General features: G+C 39.3%; 1 protein-coding gene across 8 annotated transcripts in view; it reads left to right on the top strand.

Annotated features, from left to right (window-relative positions):
• The window catches only part of GRIP1 (glutamate receptor interacting protein 1), a 275,878-nt gene that overhangs the window by 96,941 nt on the left and 158,261 nt on the right, over positions 1-20,676 (top strand). For 2 of the 8 annotated variants that reach the window (XM_048500233.1, XM_048500234.1), the window contains exon 1: positions 19,178-19,566. The exons of the other annotated variants lie outside the window; for them this stretch is intronic. In XM_048500233.1, the coding sequence (XP_048356190.1) occupies positions 19,512-19,566 (55 nt within the window). In that variant the 5' untranslated portion in view covers positions 19,178-19,511. Of the gene's footprint in view, positions 1-19,177; positions 19,567-20,676 lie in introns of those variants that run through there. 8 annotated transcript variants of the gene reach the window in all.

A 20,676-nucleotide genomic window follows, 5' to 3' on the forward strand; every position in this document is an offset into this window, starting at 1 on the left:
GAGTATGGTTATTCTGTGAAATATTTTGCTCAAAGATGTTAATGCAAATCCTGATTTGCCTCAATTAATGCTGGGTTCGTTGCCTTTACTCTTTTCCCCACCTCCCCTGCAAATATCCTGGTCTCCACTGAGGTGACCACAGTACAGGAAAGCAAGCAATTTTAAACCAAGATATTTACAGCAAGCAAAACCATTGTTAGGACTGTAGTAAATAAACCAACTTCAGACCATCCTTCATAGCCAGGATTTATGGACCTTAACTATAGTAGTAGAGTGGGCCATATTTGGGTGATGTGACCCCTATGTTACCTTTTTTTCCTATCTTAATGTAAATGTTTAGTGTGATGTGCATCAGTTTTCTGTGTGCTCTTAATCCTATCCCCATTCATTGTCTATCACAGGAGAAGGAATGTGTAGAACAGCTCAAGTAAGCCTAACTGCTGAGTTTTGACGGCCATCGTATAGTGAGTATCAGATGTAGATCCATCCACAGATGTATACCATATTTTAAAAAATGGATCGTTATTGACTTATGGGGTGACGCCGCTTCTGAAACTCGCTCGGTTGGAATACGCCGGTTGCCACCTGTTGCTGAGCGAACAGCAGCAGGTGGAAGCCGGCATATTCCCGTGGCGCTCCCAAACAGCTGCCTATCTTTTCCCTGCCTTTCGTCGCTCCGAGGAGGGAAGGGGACATGCCTCCTTGCCTTTGTCACTTCAGCTGTCGCTCTGGCCTGGGGGCATGTCCCCTTCCCTACTCGGAGTGACGAAAGGCAGGGAAAAGGTAGGCAGCTGTTTGGGGGGCTGTGCGGCTGTGCAGAGCGTGCTGCACTTTGCCAGTACTGCACCTTGCCATGATGCACTATGAAACTCCTATATACAGATGACAGTATGCCTTGGTGTTTTCACCAGTTATTTTATATTTTGGAATCTTAAGTAATGACTTTCTATGCCACTAGGAACTTTAAAAACCTGAAGTTCAGTCAGATCTTGGTTGATCAATTTTTACCACCTCTTTTGTTCTCTGTGGAACCCACTCTGTTCTCTCCAGCCTAATAAATAATCAGATAATTAATCCAGCTTTTAATTGTTTTTCTCCTTTGCAGCACATTATTTTCACAGCAGTTTAAACTTGGGTCTCAGGTGCAGATGACTCTGTTTACACAAGCATTTTGAAACAAGGAGATTTGTCAAATTGAGGATGAATCTTTGGTGCCTTCTGTTTGAGATACTTTTCATGTTCATGCATCACAGCAGATGCTGTGTTCCATCTTCATTTGGATTTTCTTATCAAGTGTGAAATGAGCTGATAATAAATCCACATTCCCACAGATTCATCAGTGATGGAGATTGATTGCTATTGTCCCATGTCCTCTGAATTGTTATGACTTCGTTTCTGCATACCAACCAAAATGACAGGAATTCATATTGTACTGAAATGACATCCAGATGCATTTCATAAGAACATGCATGAGAACACACAGTCTGATGTTTAATATGTTGTGACATGATAGGCAGGCAAGGTATATTCTAGCTAAAGAGGCTTCTGAAGAAAGAGAAATAATGACAACAATGAGGAGGCAAAAGGTTGATTTTTAATCTGCGAGAGGCTGTCACCTAATTATACATGATGTTTGGTATGTTTGCTTCCATTTTCAGCCCCAGTACCTCTTTTTGCCTTGAACTATTTCTGAGCATATCTCGATTAGGGGGGGAAAGGCAGCATTGTTTTCAGAAGATGGTATGTACACTGAGCTTTGCATTAGTAAGATGTCTGTTGAGAGACATGCCCTCTCCCTGCTCTCTCCATATGTATAACACACTCTTCTGAATTTCTGCATACTAAAAGCAGCCAAAAAGCAGCCCTATCATTTCAACAGTTTTATGGCACTTTGCTGAAAGAAGTGGGATCTTAGATCCTGGTGCAATGCATTAGAATACTGAAAGATTTGAGGCATTAGAATACAGTTCTGCAGAATATTTCATCCTTTCATGAGCATATTGTGATCAATTATGTTTATTTAGGCTTTTCCAAACAACTTAATTGAAGATGTAATAAGTTCCATTTTTATATTTTGCCCAGGAATACAACCAGTTGGAAGGATGGTAAACATGCAGTAGGTTTGTATACATAATTATATTCTCTTAGAAGTTATGACATGATTTACACATTGAGAGGGGTCATGTGAGTAATCCAAGGCCAAAATCTTTGGCATGAACAACTGAAGAAGAAGAAGAAGAAGAAGAAGAAGAAGAAGAAGAAGAAGAGGAGGAGGAGGAGGAGGAGGAGGAGGAGGAGGAGTTTGGATTTATATCCCCCCTTTCTCTCCTGTAGGAGACTCAAAGGGGCTTACAATCTCCTTGCCCTTCCTCCCTCACAACAAACATCCTGTGAGGTAGGTGGGGCTGAGAGAGCTCGGAGAAGCTGTGACTAGCCCAAGGTCACCCAGCTGGCGTGTGTGGGAGTGCACAGACTAATCGGAATTCCCCAGATAAGCCTCCACAGCTCAAGCGGCAGAGCGGAGAATCAAACCCGGTTCCTCCAGATTAGAAACACGAGCTCTTAACCTCCTACGCCACTGAGGCTTATAATGTTTGTTTGATCCCAGTCTATGTAGACACAAACCACACCGTGACTTCCATTTTGAATGTCGTGGACCATTATTGCTCTTGTGTGCAATAAAACAACTGTGTTGCAAGAAATTTGTGAATGAGGGGAAGCTTATAATTATTTTGGGAAATTAACTACAATAGTGATTTGGTGATTACAAATGAAATAATAAGTTAGCAAATTATGCAGGTCTGGGAATACTGCTTTATAGATAGATCTTGACATTGTAAATCAGACTTCGATGAGTCTTTTAATTTCCTAGAGGAGACATTTATTACAATGACAAACAGGTTTTTGTCCTTTTTACTGGTATTTGATGAATCACTATGTTCAATTGCACCTGGTAAGTTATTGATGACGTTGCTTGTAAAAACAAATTTCCTTGAGACATTATAGGCATGCTGTGATAAGAACACATTCTATATATTTCATAGCGCCAGTTTTGGTGTCTTTAAAATGTTACTAGAAGTAACTGTAAAATGTGGTGAATAGCTATGATGTGTCATTGAGATATTTCTGACCTGTGTTGGAATATACTGGCATAGGTCTGCAAATTCTGCAGCTTCTGTGCTTGAAGGTATTGCTTCATTTGGTATATTGATTCCAGCCTCTCAGCATTTTGGTTGCTTTTACCTTTTCAGGATAACATGATTTGGAATTTCCATGTCCTCTTCTCTGCATGTTTCTAGAAAACATAGGGCCTTATGTAAAAAAAATGCAGTGTCTGTTCTGTTCAAGCCAGGTCCTGAGCAGCTGTACCTGAGTCTACATTTGGAGCATATGTCAATGGCTGCTGAGGTCTATTGCAGCTAGAAATGCATCAAGAAAGAAGTGCTTCATTTGATAAGGCACAAGTAGAAATTAAGATTTTTATTTTTCCAAAGTAGACGCTAACATTGCATAATCAGGCCATGTTGAATTTTATGCTTGAAGAATGCTGTATGTCCTCAGTGGATAAACTATCCAAGGTTAGTTCATTAGGTTATGTCCCATGAGGGGTATCCTACTTCAAACTTCAGCCATCACAGAAAAGTTCAGATTCATTAAACTGATAATTTTTTGTCTTTCAAATGAAGAGCCACCACTGGTTTTTAAATGCTTTTATTCCTTCTTTTTGAATTATTGTATAGATAAATTGAGAATAGCAAATGATTTATTTTTTAAAAAATTGTGTTAATTTAAATGTGCTGGGAAAGGGGCATAATTCTGGAACTACTTATAAGGTCATAAATTGCATTCCAACTAGAGGGATTTATGAATTTGCAAGTAAATACTGGATTGCCCTCATGTGCATGGATATGTAGAAGCATGCAGATCATGTTTACCATTTCAACCCTTTTATTTTTTTAAAGGGAATGACATTTATATCATAGTTTGTCAGCACTTTAAATTGAGTTCAAGATATATTTCCTGACATACTCTGATGTGGGATATATGAACTCAGTTCTCATATTCTTAACATATTTCTCTTCATGCAAGAAACAAAATAAACAAAACTTGGCATAAAAGGAGTGTTTATCTTGTTTTCTGTTTTACAACTAACACTCAAGCTTCACCTGCCAGTAACAATTTTAATACTTGGACAGATATACAACGGAAACTGAACATTGTCCTGCTTTTTCCAAACAGAAATGGTCAATGTGTCAGTAAAACAGTTTCTTCTATTTTCACTGTTAGTATTGTAAAAGCTTTATCATCTTACTTGTTGCTTTGATGTTATAGTTGGTACATATAGTTGGTACATTTTGATCTGATCTGTTTACAGTTGCATTTTGCCCTCTGTTCTCCTTTGAAAAAACTTCATTAACTGAAATTATTTATTTCCATAAATGCATTTTTACTTGTTCTGTTTGTAATGGTACCTGCCATCCTTAAGTATTCAAAACTGAAGTGAATCTTGGCTAGGCTATAAAGGATGTGGCAACAGATACAGGGATATTCTATATGAAGTTGCTTTATGGTGAGTCAAATCAATGACCTATCTATCCCAGATCTGCCTATTCAGGTTGGGGTGCTTCTTCAGAGTCTCAGACAGAGCATTTTCCAAACCTTGCTGATCATTTTGAGTTTCCAGAACTGAAAAAAAGTCCATATCACTTGCAGAAAAATCAAGGTTTAATCCTTGGAATCTATACTTAAACAATGAGAGAGGGGTGATGCAAAAACCATTCCCACACTTAGGCCGTTTCCGCACGGCCAAAAGCAGCGACGCGATGACGTTGCAAATTGCGACGCATACGAAAAAAAGCGTTCACACAGACAGGCGGAGCTGCGGGCGTCCGCAGCCCCGCAGAAATGTGACGGTTCGCACGGAAGCGCTGCGGAAGCGGCGTCTCGCGATGTTGCGCCTGCGCACTTGCGAAGCCGTGCAGGCCCGACGCCATTTGTGACGACAGCTCCGTGGCGGCTGTTCGCACGAGTGCGGCGTCGATGCGTCACATGGGGAAAAAGAGTGGTTTTAAGCGTTTGCTGAATACACCGTCTTCGCGCCGGTTTAGCGTTTTCGCGACGGCGCGACTGCGCACCTCCGCCGCTGCGTGTGCGAACGCTCTCGCTCTGACGCTTCTTTTTCCGTTGCGACGACGTCATATTTTGCCCGTGCGGAAACGGCCAGAGTTTTTGTTCACTTTGTTTTTAAACTAGAGTACTTTTATTGATGATACCCACATAATCTTACATTCTAATTGACTTCAGCACATTGTTTGCCAATCCTGATTCACTACAAACTAGAGGTATGCACCATTTTTCCGGTATTTTTTTTAGTATGATTTTTTTTCAGGTTTGGGTTTGGGACCAGGATTTTTTTTTTTAAAAAAAAATGTTTTTAAGCTAAATCCCTGTACTAGTATGGGGTTTTTTGGACCCTTTTTGAAAATTCAAATTATATTTGGGTCTATCAACTCAAACCTGAAAAATTCCATACCTCCTCCAAACTCCACATGGGTCTTGAAGGCAGCAACTGGAGCAGAGCTGACCACTGAAACCAGCATTCAGCTCTGAACAGCCTGCTGACTACAAGACCCACATGTACTTCAGAGGTGGCAGAGCAGACCTGAACTCTGGGCTCAACAAGCTAAGCCTAGTGTTCAGCTCTGCACCACCTGCCGCCTCTGAGGCCCACATGGATACTGGAGGCGGCAGAGCAAAGCTGAATACTTGGCCCAGCCAGACCAAGCCCAGCATTCAGCTCTGTGCTGCCTGTTGCCTCTGAAAGGCGGCCAACTGGTAAAGGAGGGGGAGAGAGAGGAAGGGAGGAGGGAGGGAGGAAGAGGGGATTCCTCCCTGTATTTTTTTTTACTAATGATTGGGCCAAAGCAGTTCAAAAATATCAAATTATTCTGGATCTGCATTTCCTTAAGTTACCACCATTTGGGGGGGAATACAACCCCCCCCCCACACACATACAAATGTTGAAGAGGTATTTTGGATTTATTCAAACTTTTTGAATAAATCACAATCCAAGTGTGTTATCACACTGTCTGGATAGGATAATCCAAATTTTCAAAGATCCTGCCCACACTGGTACCATTTTTTTCATGCATCACTCCCTCATGTCTACCATTTATGCTGATCACACCACTGCAAGTCTATTTGAGAGCTTTTTTAAAAGTGGTAAGTGCTATCCCATTTGTGTATGTGTAAAGTGCTGCCAAGCTGCAGCCAATTTATAGTGACCTCTTAGGGCTTTCATTGTGAGAGGTGATTGGTCATTTCCTTCCTCTTCATACTAACCATTAGATTTCTGGGGGTCTCACATCCAGATACTAACCAGGGCTGACTCTGCTAGCTTCTGAGATCTGATAAGATCAGGGTTGGCTGGAACATCCAGGTCAGGGCACTATACTATTTCAATTTTTAAAAACTGGGAAAGCCTTGAGGTAGCATTTTGGGGAAAAAATAAGGATAATGGAGGAAAATGAGTAGAAAACATCTACTTGGAAGGTCTGTTGCCATGCACATGCTGCTGGATTAACAGCTGTGATCAATGTAAACTGTATGGATACCAGGTTGGAGAGTCTGATTAGAATGGACAAAACAGTGGTTATGATCCTCAAAAACATCAAGCCACACCCCCATCTTTCATGCTCTTTAAGTTCCATTCCTGCTCACATCAGCTCCTTTTCCATTTTCTTCAACCATTCTCCAAGAACTTCCCAACCAAACCTTTCCATAATATACAAGGCTATGGCTTTTTCTTACTTTATTTGTCAGTCTTCAGCAGCAGGAGGAAGACAAGCTTTGTGACTAATTGGAAAAGTACAAAGCCCTGTTGGAATTATAGTTTCTTAACGATACTCAGTAGCACATGGAAATTATTTTTTAGACAAAGAAATACCTTACTTTTGAGACTACATTGAATCCCCATTGCTGGTGGAAGGAAAATAATAGTTTGCCTAGTGTGGATCATTTGTTTTCGTTTTCATTTTATTTTTGTCATTGAAACATGATGACAGAAAAGAAAGTACACGGTGATATTGCTTCAATTATATCTTTACCTTCTATGCTTTTGCTTTTCAGGACTGTCAAAAACTACTCTGCTTGTGCTTTTTTGCATTATACCTTTTTTCAAAAGAGGCATGTCCATCATGAATCATCCTGTCAAAAGATACTCAGAAGAATTCTCACTAGTATTATGAAATTCTGTTCTTTTGTTAACAAATTACTGAAATGAAAAGTGGAGGAGGTTTCTAAAGTGACTTACAAACATGGGGTTGGATCGAACCAGCTTTTATTCAGGCTCTCCCACTTCTGCTGCCTACTATAACTTACATGGTTTTTGTCTGTACACATCCCATGATCACTGCCATAGTGTTTTTGGTTGTCAAAGGAGATCACATCCTCTTTTTCCACCAGTTGAAAAGTTGGTTGGATACAACGCCTGGGGCACAGTCAATCTAAAATTGCAGATGAGCTGTAATTCCAGGAGAACTCCAGGCCCTACTAGCTGCACTACTAATAACTTCTTTTTCCTTTTGTTTTAAGAGGAGATAAAGATAGGTAGAGGAGAAAAGTAGACATATACACTTGTTTAAAAGAATGGGTCCCGGGTGGCAGATAGAGTCATCAGCTCTCAAGTAACAAATTTTAGCTGCCTTGCAGTAGGGCATGCAGAGTAGGGTTGCCAACTCTAGGTTGGCAAAATTCTGGAAATTTTGGAAGTGGAACCTGTGGAGGGAAGAGTTTGGGAAGGAAGTGACCTAAGCGAGATATAATGCAGCCATTTTCCCCAGGGGAATTGACTTTGTAGTCTGGAGGTCAGTTGTAATTCTGGCAGATATTACAGATTTCACCTGGATGCTGGCAGCCCTAATGCAGATATGACATCAGATGGTAAAGTGCAGCAGAGTAATGGAACAGATCTGCAGAGTCCAGACTAAATCAGCATATCCCATAATTTCCCTTTTCTACTGCAGATATCTCACATCTCCTATTCCCCGCCCCCTGCTGAGAGCAGCATTTTATGGAGATCAGTGGGCTGCAAGTGGCAAGCTGGGAAAGTTCCATTCCATTGGTGGAAAATCTAGTCTGGATCAAAGCCATGGGGTGGAACCCTTAGAATACATTGTGTTAATCTAAGATGTTCAGCTATTTTCTGTGCTTCCCAAGTCCCTGGTAGATCCATGCACATGAAAACAGACCAAAATAGATTACTCCAACAGTGTCACAAGCACAAGTTTTTTGTACTGTTTTTATGCCCTTGCTAGGTTTTTCATGCTAGGCTTTTAACTGTTAATGACTTTTGTAAGTTCTCTGGAAAGGTACTGTGGAAATTTTATAAAGCAAACAAGCAAGCAAGAATTAAAAGGACACAAGTAAAATAGGTGAGCTTGGGTACATCCTACATATTGTCAGATCTGCAATACATATAGCATATTATTAACTAATGAAGTACCTAGAGGTCATTCCACAAAGTGTTTATAGATATTAAACTATCTCAGTGGTTCTCAACCTTCCTAATGCCGTTACCCTTTAATACAGTTCTTCATGTTGTGGTGACCCCCAACCCTAACATTTATCCATTTTACAGATGGAGAACACTGATGCAGAGAGTTTTAGGCAACCCCTGTGAAAGGGTCGTTCGACCCCCAAAGGGGTCCTGACCCCTAGGTTGAGAACCACTGAACTATCTGATGTTTGCTAAGTTGTAGGAAGGTTTGACATCCTCAGAAACAATCTACGTAAGGCAAATAATGCAAAGGAAGTGAACCAAATTATAGTTTCAGAATGATCAAATTCAGACAGCTCAAAATTAATTTAAGAACAATAAAGAAAAACCATGCTGGATCAACCAAGAACTATAAAGTCCAGCAGTCTATTCACACAGTGGACAACCAGCTTCTATGTACATTAAAGAAGATAATTATGGAAATATTTTCAGGTGGGTTGCCCTGTAACAGAAAAAAAATTGAGTCCAGTATCACCTTATAGACCAACAGAACTTTTCATATATATTTCTTTCTTTCTCATTCACATATCTTCTTCCTCTCCCACACTCTCATTCACATATCAGTGAACAACCCACAATCTCTAGTTCTCTCTCTCACTCACTCTCATTCATACCTTGTATGAATTTTTTAAAATGGTGCTGAAATTGATGGCGTTGGTTGAAAAGGGTTCAGTGTCATCCGAAACTCCCCTGAATTCTTAGGCAGGTGGGTAGCTGTGTGTGCTAGCCAGCCTGCCCCAGCATGGCTTCTTCATTCAATTTCTCCCAGATGTGATGCACAGTAGCATCAGATTGGACTCATGTCTACAGTGCCACCTATACTCCTGGTCTTTCCTGCCCCAGTTCAAAAAAATGCACAGTGCAGGCCAAGCACAAAATAAAATTTGGGTTTAAAAAACCATGACATACTGCCTTTCTTTGAAACAGTTGCAGGAAAGGTATGAAAAGTCTCAAAATCATCTGGACTAATGATGATTCAGTTCACAATCCTAATATTTTAACATGTAAGTGAAAAGTTTTATTTCATGCAAATTTAATATATTTATTGTGGCAAAAACTTTCACAGTCTCTTAATACACAAGGTGTCTTGTCACATGCAATTAGGAACTCATGCTTAAAGTATGGAAAAAAATTTCCTAACAATATCTCAGTTGTTCTTAGCTTTATTAAAGATAAACATAAGCTGTTGTCTCTGATGAAATCTGGAAAATATATTTGAAAGTTAACAATAGTAACTTAAAAATATTTTGCGCCTGATAACATGCAAAACAGAGCGGAATATAGAGTATAAGCAATATTATAATAAAATACACACAATAGTATATTAAACCTTCATTAAACCACCTCCCTAATTTCCTTAACATTTTCCTAAAGGCTTATAAATAAGTCATGAAACAAAATATGCTTTTATTCTCTTTGCATAATTTGTAATTCAGAGTAGTTTCACAAGTTACAATGAATCAGTGGAGATAAAATACAAGTTAATTGTACTCACTGAACTTGAAGGAATTTTTTTGGGATAGATGTTGGAATGCCTCTTTCAAAGCTGTTGCAGACAAATACAGTGCATGCACGCACACACACACACACACACACACACACACACACACACACACACACACACTCTCACTCACTCACAATGGCCAACACAATCACTTTTGCTTCTCTCAGCAAGTAATTGATTTGCAAGGATTAAGGTTATCAGGCCATGACCTAGTTTCAATTCCTCTTGCATTAAGAGGCATAGGGTAGCAAAATATTGTTATGCGTGACTAGGGAGGGAATCAGCATTGCTGTAGTTATATAGCACTTGGTCAGTCAGTTTATTGTGATCATAGACCAGTAAAAATATAAAATCAGGATGTCTCAGGAAATACATCAAAAGACGTTTAAATCCTGCAGCACTAAGGCAGGCCAAGTAGATAAATCTCTGAGGATGCATTCTGAAATCCCAAATAAGATGGAATTTGTTCAAGATGAGCACTAATCTCCTTTGTTTTCAGGTTTCCATGTTCCTTCCCTCTAGCTCATGATCACGACCTGGAATCCAAGACTTCCAAGAATAGAAAATCTTCAGTCTATCTCCAGTTCGCTGTGATGTCCAAATTAAGATGCGTGAACAACCTGGGGGTTTCCAATAAGTGGGAGTCTAAAGCACAATTTAATACCAGTTTAGGCTACTATTCTTTTGCAAATACAAGAGAGGGAGGGAAGATCACACAAACCTTCAAATAAACTGGGGTTGTTTCTGCACAGCTAGAGCAGCTGGGCTGCATCGGGGCTGTTTGCCCTGGGGCTGTTTGCACGAATGGCCTAGCTGGCTGCGCAGCTGGCGGAGCAGGCTCTGCATGGCTGCACAGCCCTCCAAGCGCCTCCTTACCTTCTCCTGGCTTCCGTCGCTCTGTGGAGGCAAGGGGACATGCCCCCATGGCCAGAGCGACGACTGCAGGGACAGAGGCCAGGAGGAGGAAAGTTCACACAGCAGAGGATAGAAGATGCCGCTTTTGAAAAACCTTGTTGAGCGAGGTTCAAAAGCAGCGTTTTCGCCCTGCTTGAGAGGGGTGAGCACAGCGCTGCTGCAATGCAGCACCACCAGCTGAGCGAACAGCGCCCCAGGGACTGTGTTTTTACTGTCCCTAGGGCGCTATTTTCTGCTGGCGCAGAAACAGCCTGGGTTTGTGCTCACCATGAACAAGCTTCAACTTCTAAATGTGGCTGAATTAGGGGTGGAGCAAGGGGAAACTGTGCCTGGGGCACGCATGCGCCCTGCACCCCTGCCACAGCAGTACCCGCCCCTGCCCCACCCCTCCACACTCCCGCTGCAGCACACACCCAGGGCATCATGCCCCCGCCCCATTGCCGCTAAGCCACTGAATGGACTTGAGTTGCAGCTATTCTTTAAAAAGTAAGGATCTGTTGTGAGTTTAAACATTAGGTTGTTTTAACATAAAGACTAATGTACAATAATGTGTAATGAGGCTAGAAGAAAGGAGGCTCAGACAATGATCTGGTTGTGAGAATAGTGCTGTTCACAACGTTCAAGTGCATCTCTATTTTTATTATGAAAAAGACTGAGGGTATGACATGGTCCAAAGACATGCAATGACATGATTCTGAATGGACAACAGCCTTGAGGAATCCTTGTGCTTATGTGTTTCCCTGCTTTTGAATGCAGGACGGTTTGCTTAAGACTTGTACTTTAAGAGCAAACTATATGTTTGAAATAGCAACTATGGTTATTCTCTTCCACACAAACCAGGCTTTGTCTTGGTTTGTTATTCTAATATGTAGAAACTACTGCTAAGTGTCGTTTGTGGTCTTCAAAAATTCTATTGATTTCAACAGGAGTTACAAGTAACTTACATTTCTTATTTGTACTGTTTTACTCAAGGGGCTTGAAGCAGAGGTACTTTCTTGGCCACTTTCTTACTGGCAGTCTTTACCTGCCTGTAGAAACTTTCTTTCAACTCTGGATTGCAAATTGTAGTTTGCTATGAAAGTGGAAATCAAACTGGGTGTGATGGGAATGGAATGTGCGATCCAAAGGATTCTTCAGGCTTATTAACATCTTGACACACATCATTACATGAAGGATAATTAGGACTCACATCCTAACTTTGGCTACTGTACTATTTTCCTAGGCGATAGTCAGATAAACATATTTAAATATTATGCATATTAAGGGTAGTATAACAGCAGCTATATACAATTCTATTGAGTGTAGGTTTAATGTCATGTGATCAGCTTCTCCGTCATATAAACTCTCTCACGCGCACACACACTGCTAATACATTTAAATCACAAAATGATATTTGAATGATGCTGCATCTCAGCAAAATGAGAACTGGGATTTATTAGTCCTGTTAAACAACAAATATTCAGTATCTGTTATAAAACACCTGAGTTAGCAAAGTAATCCATGTGCAGGAAAGTACTTAAGCCACATGCTTAAGGACCAACTGGATGAGTTATTGCTTATATAAACTATAATGTTTAAAAAGAGCAGTAATGCTGCAAATTATAGTCCTCCAAATGTATTTCAAACCTTGGGGAAAATGCAAAAGATGAGTCGTGATGAATATGTAGAAGAAGTTGCACCAAATCATTGATAGCTGCTATAAATATCTATTAAAATCAAAAGAATGGAATTAATTTTCTTTCAGTAAAACAGATGATGCTTTGGAAAAAATTTTTTCCAAAGGTCTTGTATGCAAATATTGATCTGTGGACTCAAGACAGATTGAAGTAATTAGTTGTGGCACTGAATTTGCCCTTTAACTGTGCACCTCAGAAAATACAGATTCACAAAACATACATGTATTCTGCATCCTAGAAGACTTCTAAAGCTTCCATTGAATCAAATATTTGAGACTTGCATAGGTTACATTAATATTGCCTGGATAGTAAATCTGATCTGTCCCACCAAACTATCCTTTAAGGTGAATCATCTGGTATTCAGCCTTATTCCTATTTGTCTGGTGCTATCAAAGCATAGAGGTTGGATAGGCAGAACTGCCTCAGCTGCAAAAAGATTAATTCTCCAGCACTAAAAATCTAAGGGATCTTCTTACATAGACACATGGGCAGAAAACTTGCTGATACTAGCAATTAACAAGGGAATGCATTCAATAGATTGATGTATGTATAGGAGAACTTTAAAGCAATTTGTTCTTTCGTTTTAGAACTGCTTAAAACATTAAAAACATAGGAGTTAATGAAAGGTTGGCTTTGATTGGACCTAGCCTTAAATTAGCTAGCTGATTGGATGAATGCATCAGTGTGGCAAATAATTCTCATGCATAGATAATTATACCTGTTTTTACAATTCCAACTATAAAATGTGGCATTGTTACAGAATGTCCATATTCTTGAATCATTTAAAAAATGGTATGGATGGGGGAGCAGTTGATGAATTTAGAAAATCTGTTTCATACATTCTGCTGGTGCACACTATGGGACACCTTAAAGAGTAGCACATTTACTAAAGCATACGTTTCATAAACGAGAGCCTACTTTGTCAAAGTATAAACTTAGACTACTCTAAGCCACTGAGTACATGGATTCCAAAAAGGGAAGGAAATGTTTTACACATTAGAGCAAAAAGGCCAAGAAATCACAGCAAATTGTAGTATCGGTAGCTATACCAAATTTCTGCGCACAGCAGAAAGAAATACAAGATCTAATTAGAGTGGGCTTGACCCATTCTGAACTAGCAGCTGCTGGTGATAGATTAGCATAGCAAGAAAGATAGCATTTGCACCTGAAATAGAACAATTACTTTCTGAAGCTAAGAAGTCAATCCGAATGCTTGTTAATTCCAAATGCTACGATATCATAGGTGCTAATTAATTTTAATCAAGCAGTTTTATATCGGAACATTGTTTTGAAACTTTTCTTGTTGAACATTGGTGGTTTCCAGGTTAGGGAGCCTGAAATACTTTCCAACAATTTCTGCCTTATGGCTTGTGAAAATTGTAGAAGTAGTAGTGATGGTACCTATCACAACATATTCTGTGTAAATGAGACCTTGAATAGTTTGATCTCATAGCGGTATTGGCTGTCATCAGTACAGAATTGACAGTGAGTTTTTTTTAGAGGGATTAGTTCCCAGATTGACATTTGGTGATTCATTGTTCCTGATGAGTGATCACTTCTGGTTGGATTTTCTATAAGTAAGAACAGACAAATGTGAGAAAAATTGCCTAGTAACTGGGAACATATATGTTTCACCACCAAACCCAATAGTTTCATATTTTCTTCTCTCCCCAAGTTACAGACTTCTGACTGGCGGAGTTGTTTTGAAGAAAAGTTAATTTTGTTGGGACTCTCTTGGGATTCCTTATTAATGTTTTCACCCAAACAATAAAAAACCATCTTATTGACTATGAATTTCAATCATTGGTCTGCGAATCAGACTCTTCATGTATCCTTCTTTATTATGGTATTATTGTAGAGAGAGTCCAGATGGCCCACTATTTGAAGGTGTTGATAAATCCAAAACAAACATGGGCTCACACCAGGACAAGGTGCAGTTCCTTTCCCTCTGCTCTCCTTAATGGACGTTTTTAAAGGATACCCTCCCAAGAGCGCATGTGCCCCTACTGTTCTAATGCTGTTGAAACTGTAGAATATATTTTATGCTTTTGTCCTTATTATAGACCTGATTTTCCCAATATACTACCTCCCTATTTAAGGGACTGTCCAACAATATATTGGGTACGCTTTCTTCTTGATAATTGGTCAGCTGGTAACTGAATTTTTAACCATGGTTTTAACTAACTAATGGGGCACAAATGTTCTGATATGTAATTTGGTTTGTATTTTTGATGCCTAATAAAGGTCTGACTGATTGATTGATTATATTTTCTTCCAATTGTACAATCTTTTGTAGATCAACCTTCATTTCCTTGATTTTCTTCATGAGCTCTGACATCATAGTGGGTGTGTTCTTATTAACACTGTCTTTCATTGAGTCCACTTTTACCTTAAGACTCTGCAGACTGGTAGTTATCATTTTTAGGCTATTTGCCATTTCAGTTATTTCTACAATCAAACCTTTATGTGTAGTTGTCATCTTCGCCCATTAGATGTCACAGTTTTCACAGTTAACTTAAGTTTGCCAAATCTTTTCAGACAAACCTGTCCCTTCCTCTTCTCCCATCTTGTGACTACTGGTGTATGTTTCTTTTCCAATCTTTGTTTTGGCAGCCTACCAGCTGAGAAAGGGATAAGATCTGAAGTCTTTTTAGCTTTAAAGACACTCTAGGATCTTTTTTTGCTGGGAGTCCTTTTTATTTGGACTTTATGTTAGTTCTGCTCTATAGTTTCATCTTCTTTCATCAATGCATACCTTTAGGAAGGTATTGCTCATTCTGTCAGGCTATTGGCAGCAGCACTTGGACTTCTCTTATTAGTCTCTTTCGATCTTCATTCAATTCTTCAAAGGTACACAGCTTGGATGTTTTCTTCCATGGGAAGATCAGCAGCTCAAACTGGACAAGGTGGTGTTGTGTTGTTTTGCTCCAACTTCTCAACTCCAGAGGATCACTATGGCTCCAGAAGATTTCCATGTGTTCACACCTAGAAGATATCACCTCAGGAGCTCCCACAGCTTTCCCCTGTACTCTCTTTCATCCAGACAGGCTTAAGCAGCCCCTAGGACTACACATTTGAGCCTTGTTGTCTGGAAGAAATCCAGATACATTTACCCAGTGCCATTTTAATACCAGACAACCCAAAAATTAGACTTCTGATATTGTTGGAGTTGAAGGACTTGAGAGCTCACTGCACACTAATCATGGCTTGGACAAAACAGTTGATAATTCTTACTGTAAAGCAGTTTAAAATTGGAGCTTTTTGGCCTTAGAAAAGCTCTTGTTCTGGTACCGGGAAAGTCTAATAATATATGTGAAGTCTGGGGTATTGGGAAGAAATCTGGTTGTACCCATATCTAATTTTTTGTTGTCTTTATCTTGAGCCATTTGGATTTTTTTCAGTTAGGTGTGCTTGGGTAGAAGACGTACACTAACAACAACCAAAAAGTACCATTATTTCATAACCGAGAGTAGTTATTTGCTCTTAGTAATAAGAATGTGATAAGATTATAATTTTGTTGAATAAGTGAACAATATGACAAAATATACTTGTTATAACATAGTGATAATTTTTGGTTGTTGTTATTGTTGTTCTCTGGGTATCACTCCCCTGTTCATATTTTTCTCATTTGTCCATTTGGGGTAGTAGGCATAGGCAAGGTGCTTGAGAACTAATCCAAACAACATTAAAATAGTGATAGCTGGCTGTAACTATAATCTACAGGGTAGTCCAAGTTTTTTTTAAAAAAATTAGGGAATTAGGTTAGCAATATCCAACGTAGCAAAAGCTTATCTGATAGTTTCCCAATTCCAATGATTTCATCAGATAATTATTGGAAAAATCCAAAATCAGGCCAGGAAGCTTGTTCTCAGTTCTCTATAGCTTGTCTTGGAAATATGTCTGAGTGTGGAAATATGTCAGATCTTATCTCCCAGCCAATCTGATTCCTGGGAGGGATCAGGAAAACTGCCCTTAGCCAATCATCTATTTTACACAACAGTTCCCCCCTTTTGCCCCTCATGTATTTCTAGCTATAAATAAGCTTTGGAGACTTTGCTTGGTTGGAGGATGCAGACCATGGTCTGGTCCTTGAATTTCTACGCTGGACCCACACCCGAACTGTGGCTTCCATAGACTGGCTTCATCCATTTTGATTATTAGTAGTAGCTAACTTTTCTTTTTCTCTGGAGGCAGTTGCTTAGGGGAAGTTGCTTGTGTTCTCTGCAGTTGGGGTGATGGTTCGTTGTTATTAATATACTGTTCTTAGGTTAACTGATGTTCATTTGTTTTAGGAGGTGCTCTTTAGTTAATGAAATAGCTGCCCTGGAAAGCCTGCCATTTCCCCCCACAGGATACAATTGAGGGAAGATGGGTGGCATCACCTCCTTCAGATGTCCATTAAATCAGAGTCTTATGTCCAATTTGTTTGACATTTGGGTGGTCTTTTGTAGGGAGGAGGGACTATGATCACTGCCAGAAAGCCATTTTCCTTCATGCAAAATAATGGACCCATCTCCAATCTGGCATTAGAGAAAGTGGAAAATGTCACTAATTTCCCCATACAATACAATTATTCCTTATATTAAATGAAAATGATGATTATGTCCTTCCTGAATTTACACTTCTGTCATTCCCCATTCTGTCATTCTGTCATTCCATATGTAAAACAGAATTGTTCGATGGGGGTTTCTTTAAAGGTAATGGGGCTATACTATAGTCTGTTTGGTTCAGGAAAATAGTCCTGAACCAAAGGGAAAGGAATGTACACTGTACCACTGTGTACAGGATATATTATCTGTTTGCAGTACCTAAGACAAACTTTAAATACAGTACATAAAATAATGTTTCTTAAATATTGTATATATATCCCTTAGTGGACATGGATGGTACTAGTAAGAAGCCTTCAGAAGTTGGAAGATGTGACATGAGTGGACAAAGTTTTGTCTGTGTGCTGAGAATCACACTGCTGGAACTGACTAAAGTATTTTGATGACAGGACTTCTCTTGCTCTGTCTGTAGAACTGATGTAGGGCAGCAGAGCTGGTGCCTCTATAGTTCTACTTGTATTTATTTGTTTCTTTAGTATTTATTTCATTTATACCCCGCCTTTACTGCCATGGGGCCCAAAAGTGGCTTAAATAATTTCCTTCCCCCTTATTTTATCTCACAACCACCCAGTGAGGTAGGTCTGGCTAGGAGTGTGTGACTGGCTCAAGGTTACCCAGCAGGTTTCCATGGCAGACTGAAGATTTGAACCTGGAGATCCTATATCCTAGTTCAACACTCTATCCAATATTTGCAAATAAACCAAAAGTACAGAAATCTCATCAGTATCCAGTGCTCTTTTCTCAAAATGCAACTAACAAATGTGCAATAGTCCCTAGAACATCTTACTGCTTGGGAAACTAGTATGTGCACAACAGTATAATATATTTTGTGCCAGCGCCTGCACTACCTTCCTATTTAGCATTATTCATTATTAGGGTTTTAAGCTCAAAAGCCATAAGCAGGAAAGTCCTATAATCTCTGAGATCATCTGAAAATGTATATTGGTATGTAACACGTTAACATGTATCAACATTTGGTAGTGATTTCACAACGATGGTGCTATTTATCCTCTGTACAAACTCTTCAAAGCTCCAGATACCTTTTAAAATGACTGAAGATATTTTAAAGTGTTCAGTTTTTGTTTGCAATGCTTAACCTTTAAGCAAGTTAACCTCATGAGCACCTTTTGTTTTCTCTGGCTTTTATTTCAGATGGACTTTAAAATAGTAACCTCCCATGACCTAAAAAGTCTCACAACTTATAAAATGTAAAAAAAAGTTTGAAATGCTCTGCTGTGCCTAGGCAGTCCCCTACAGACTATAAAGGGGATCTCTGGTCAACCTTTAAAGTTTAAGAACAGAATTCTTCCAATAAGAAAAGCCTTTGGTAACAAGCAATGGCTGGGAAACCTGTCATTGCCAAGTTCCACCACATTATTTTTTGAATGAAATGTAAAGTGCAAGTTCATTTGCTTTGCATGGATAAAATATCCAAATAAACAATTAATATAGAATTGTGTGCTTAAATTTGGTTTTAAACAGCAAAGGAGAGGTATATGTTAAGCTTATTTTTCATTTTCTTTCCTGCAAATCTCCTAACTCACTAAGTGTCTATAGTGTTGTGCTTCATTGCGCTTCACGATTTTACCTACTTGAAAAGCTCCCCTCCATCCTGTTCCTCTACTGCATGGTGTGTGGGTTTCATTCTTTCTTTCATCTCCCCTCCCCCTCACTCTCTGGGAAGATCAGTGAATCCTTTCATATTGAAATGCATGGTTTAAACTGCAGAACAGTTTAATAATTTGCTATTCATGTCGAAGAAGGATGATGTGTTTCCTCTAGTTGTTTTTCAGTAGGCAACACTAAGAGAGAATTAAATATCTGAAGAATTTAGGGAGGGGGAGGGGGAAATCCCCTGACTGTGCTGAAATGCATGGCCCTTTGCCTAGAACAGAAACTGGAGCTTATGGCACAGCACAGAAGCCTGGGAGACTGTAGCAGAGCTCCGTTTAGAGCCTTTGCCAGCATCTTATACTATTTGATGTTTCGCCGCTGTTAAAAGAAAGATTGCTTTTTCAAAGCCATTGATCTGATGCTGCAAGGGGTGGCGGCAGAAGTAGTGGTACTGAATGACACAGCTTTGCCGGATGACATGGAACTGATCTCTGCATCAGCCAAGAGGAATTAAGCTTTGTCACTCCCCACTGGGACTACCTTTCTTCTGGTATGTGCGGGAGGAATTCATATGATTCTGCTGCATCCAGCAAAGCAGAGCCTTGAGTATACTTGGCTGCTGAAGGCAGTAAGCAAGAATGATAGCTGTCTCTTTTAAATGCCGTTGTCAAATTCTGAGGAGACTTACTAAAGGTATGGTGCTTTCCTTATTGTTCATTCAGTGGCTGTATTGCAGCATTCCATAAACATAGCTTAATGGTTTTACTTCCAAATATGATTGTCTTTTTTACAATTTATGGTCAGCAACAAAAAATGCTGTGAATATATGTATATATGCATATACATGCGTATGTATAAAGAAAGAGATGTACAGGTAGCTTCTAAAAGCTTCAAACGCCCCATGCTGTGTTCACATTGCAGCATGGTACTGCTTTGTGCTTTTTGGATGGTTTCATTGCTCTAAGGAGAATCTGTTTTCAAGTAAAGTGCTGAAGTTACTGTGGGATATTATTGGTTTGTATTCCTGTTAACTGGTCAGGAGAGATCTTGCTTGTGCCATTCTGTGCTACATATTGGTAAAAACTGCTGATAGAAAATCCTGAACCAAGGGTGGCTTTATTCACACTGTTGATGTGTAAACAGCCTTGAGAAATAATAAATACAAATTTTGGAACCCACATTTTTAAAATTATTATTAATTTTAAAAAATAAAAATATTATTGAAAGAAGTTGTTTGGCTTGATAATGATATTAAGTTAATTTCATAATCCTGAGGAAAAAACATTGCTCTTCTTATTCTTTAAAACTTTAAAATGCTGTTTAAGTTTATTATTGAAATGTAAAGCAACTGCTTTGAATCCTTCTTGAAGATAGCACTGTCTTATGTGTGTTACAAAATGAGTTAATATTAAAACTTGTATCAATGAACATATTGTAGCAAACATAGGTGCAATCTCAAGTTAAAGACAGCATTGAGACTGATATCATACAGTTAGCCTTCTACTTACAGTAAGTACCTGAAAGCAAAGAAAGGCATGTAGTTTTTAGCCCTGAAATATGAAAGCCCTAAGAAAGCAGCAAATGGTTATTACTATTCTAAATGGCAGTGGACTTTCAAAACACGTTAATGAACTTGTCAGAAACATCTTAGTTTGAAAAATTAGTTTCCTTTCATGAATCAGTTACACGGCTCATAATTAATATTTCATCTTGCTGAAACGTGGAGGCAGGTGGTGTGAGGGAAGGTCCTGCAACAGGACGTGGGAAAGAAAAAGGACTTGCCAGAGAAATCAATTGTAACTC

This window comes from Sphaerodactylus townsendi, linkage group LG06 (genome assembly GCF_021028975.2).
Source record: "Sphaerodactylus townsendi isolate TG3544 linkage group LG06, MPM_Stown_v2.3, whole genome shotgun sequence".
Lineage (NCBI taxonomy): Eukaryota > Metazoa > Chordata > Lepidosauria > Squamata > Sphaerodactylidae > Sphaerodactylus > Sphaerodactylus townsendi.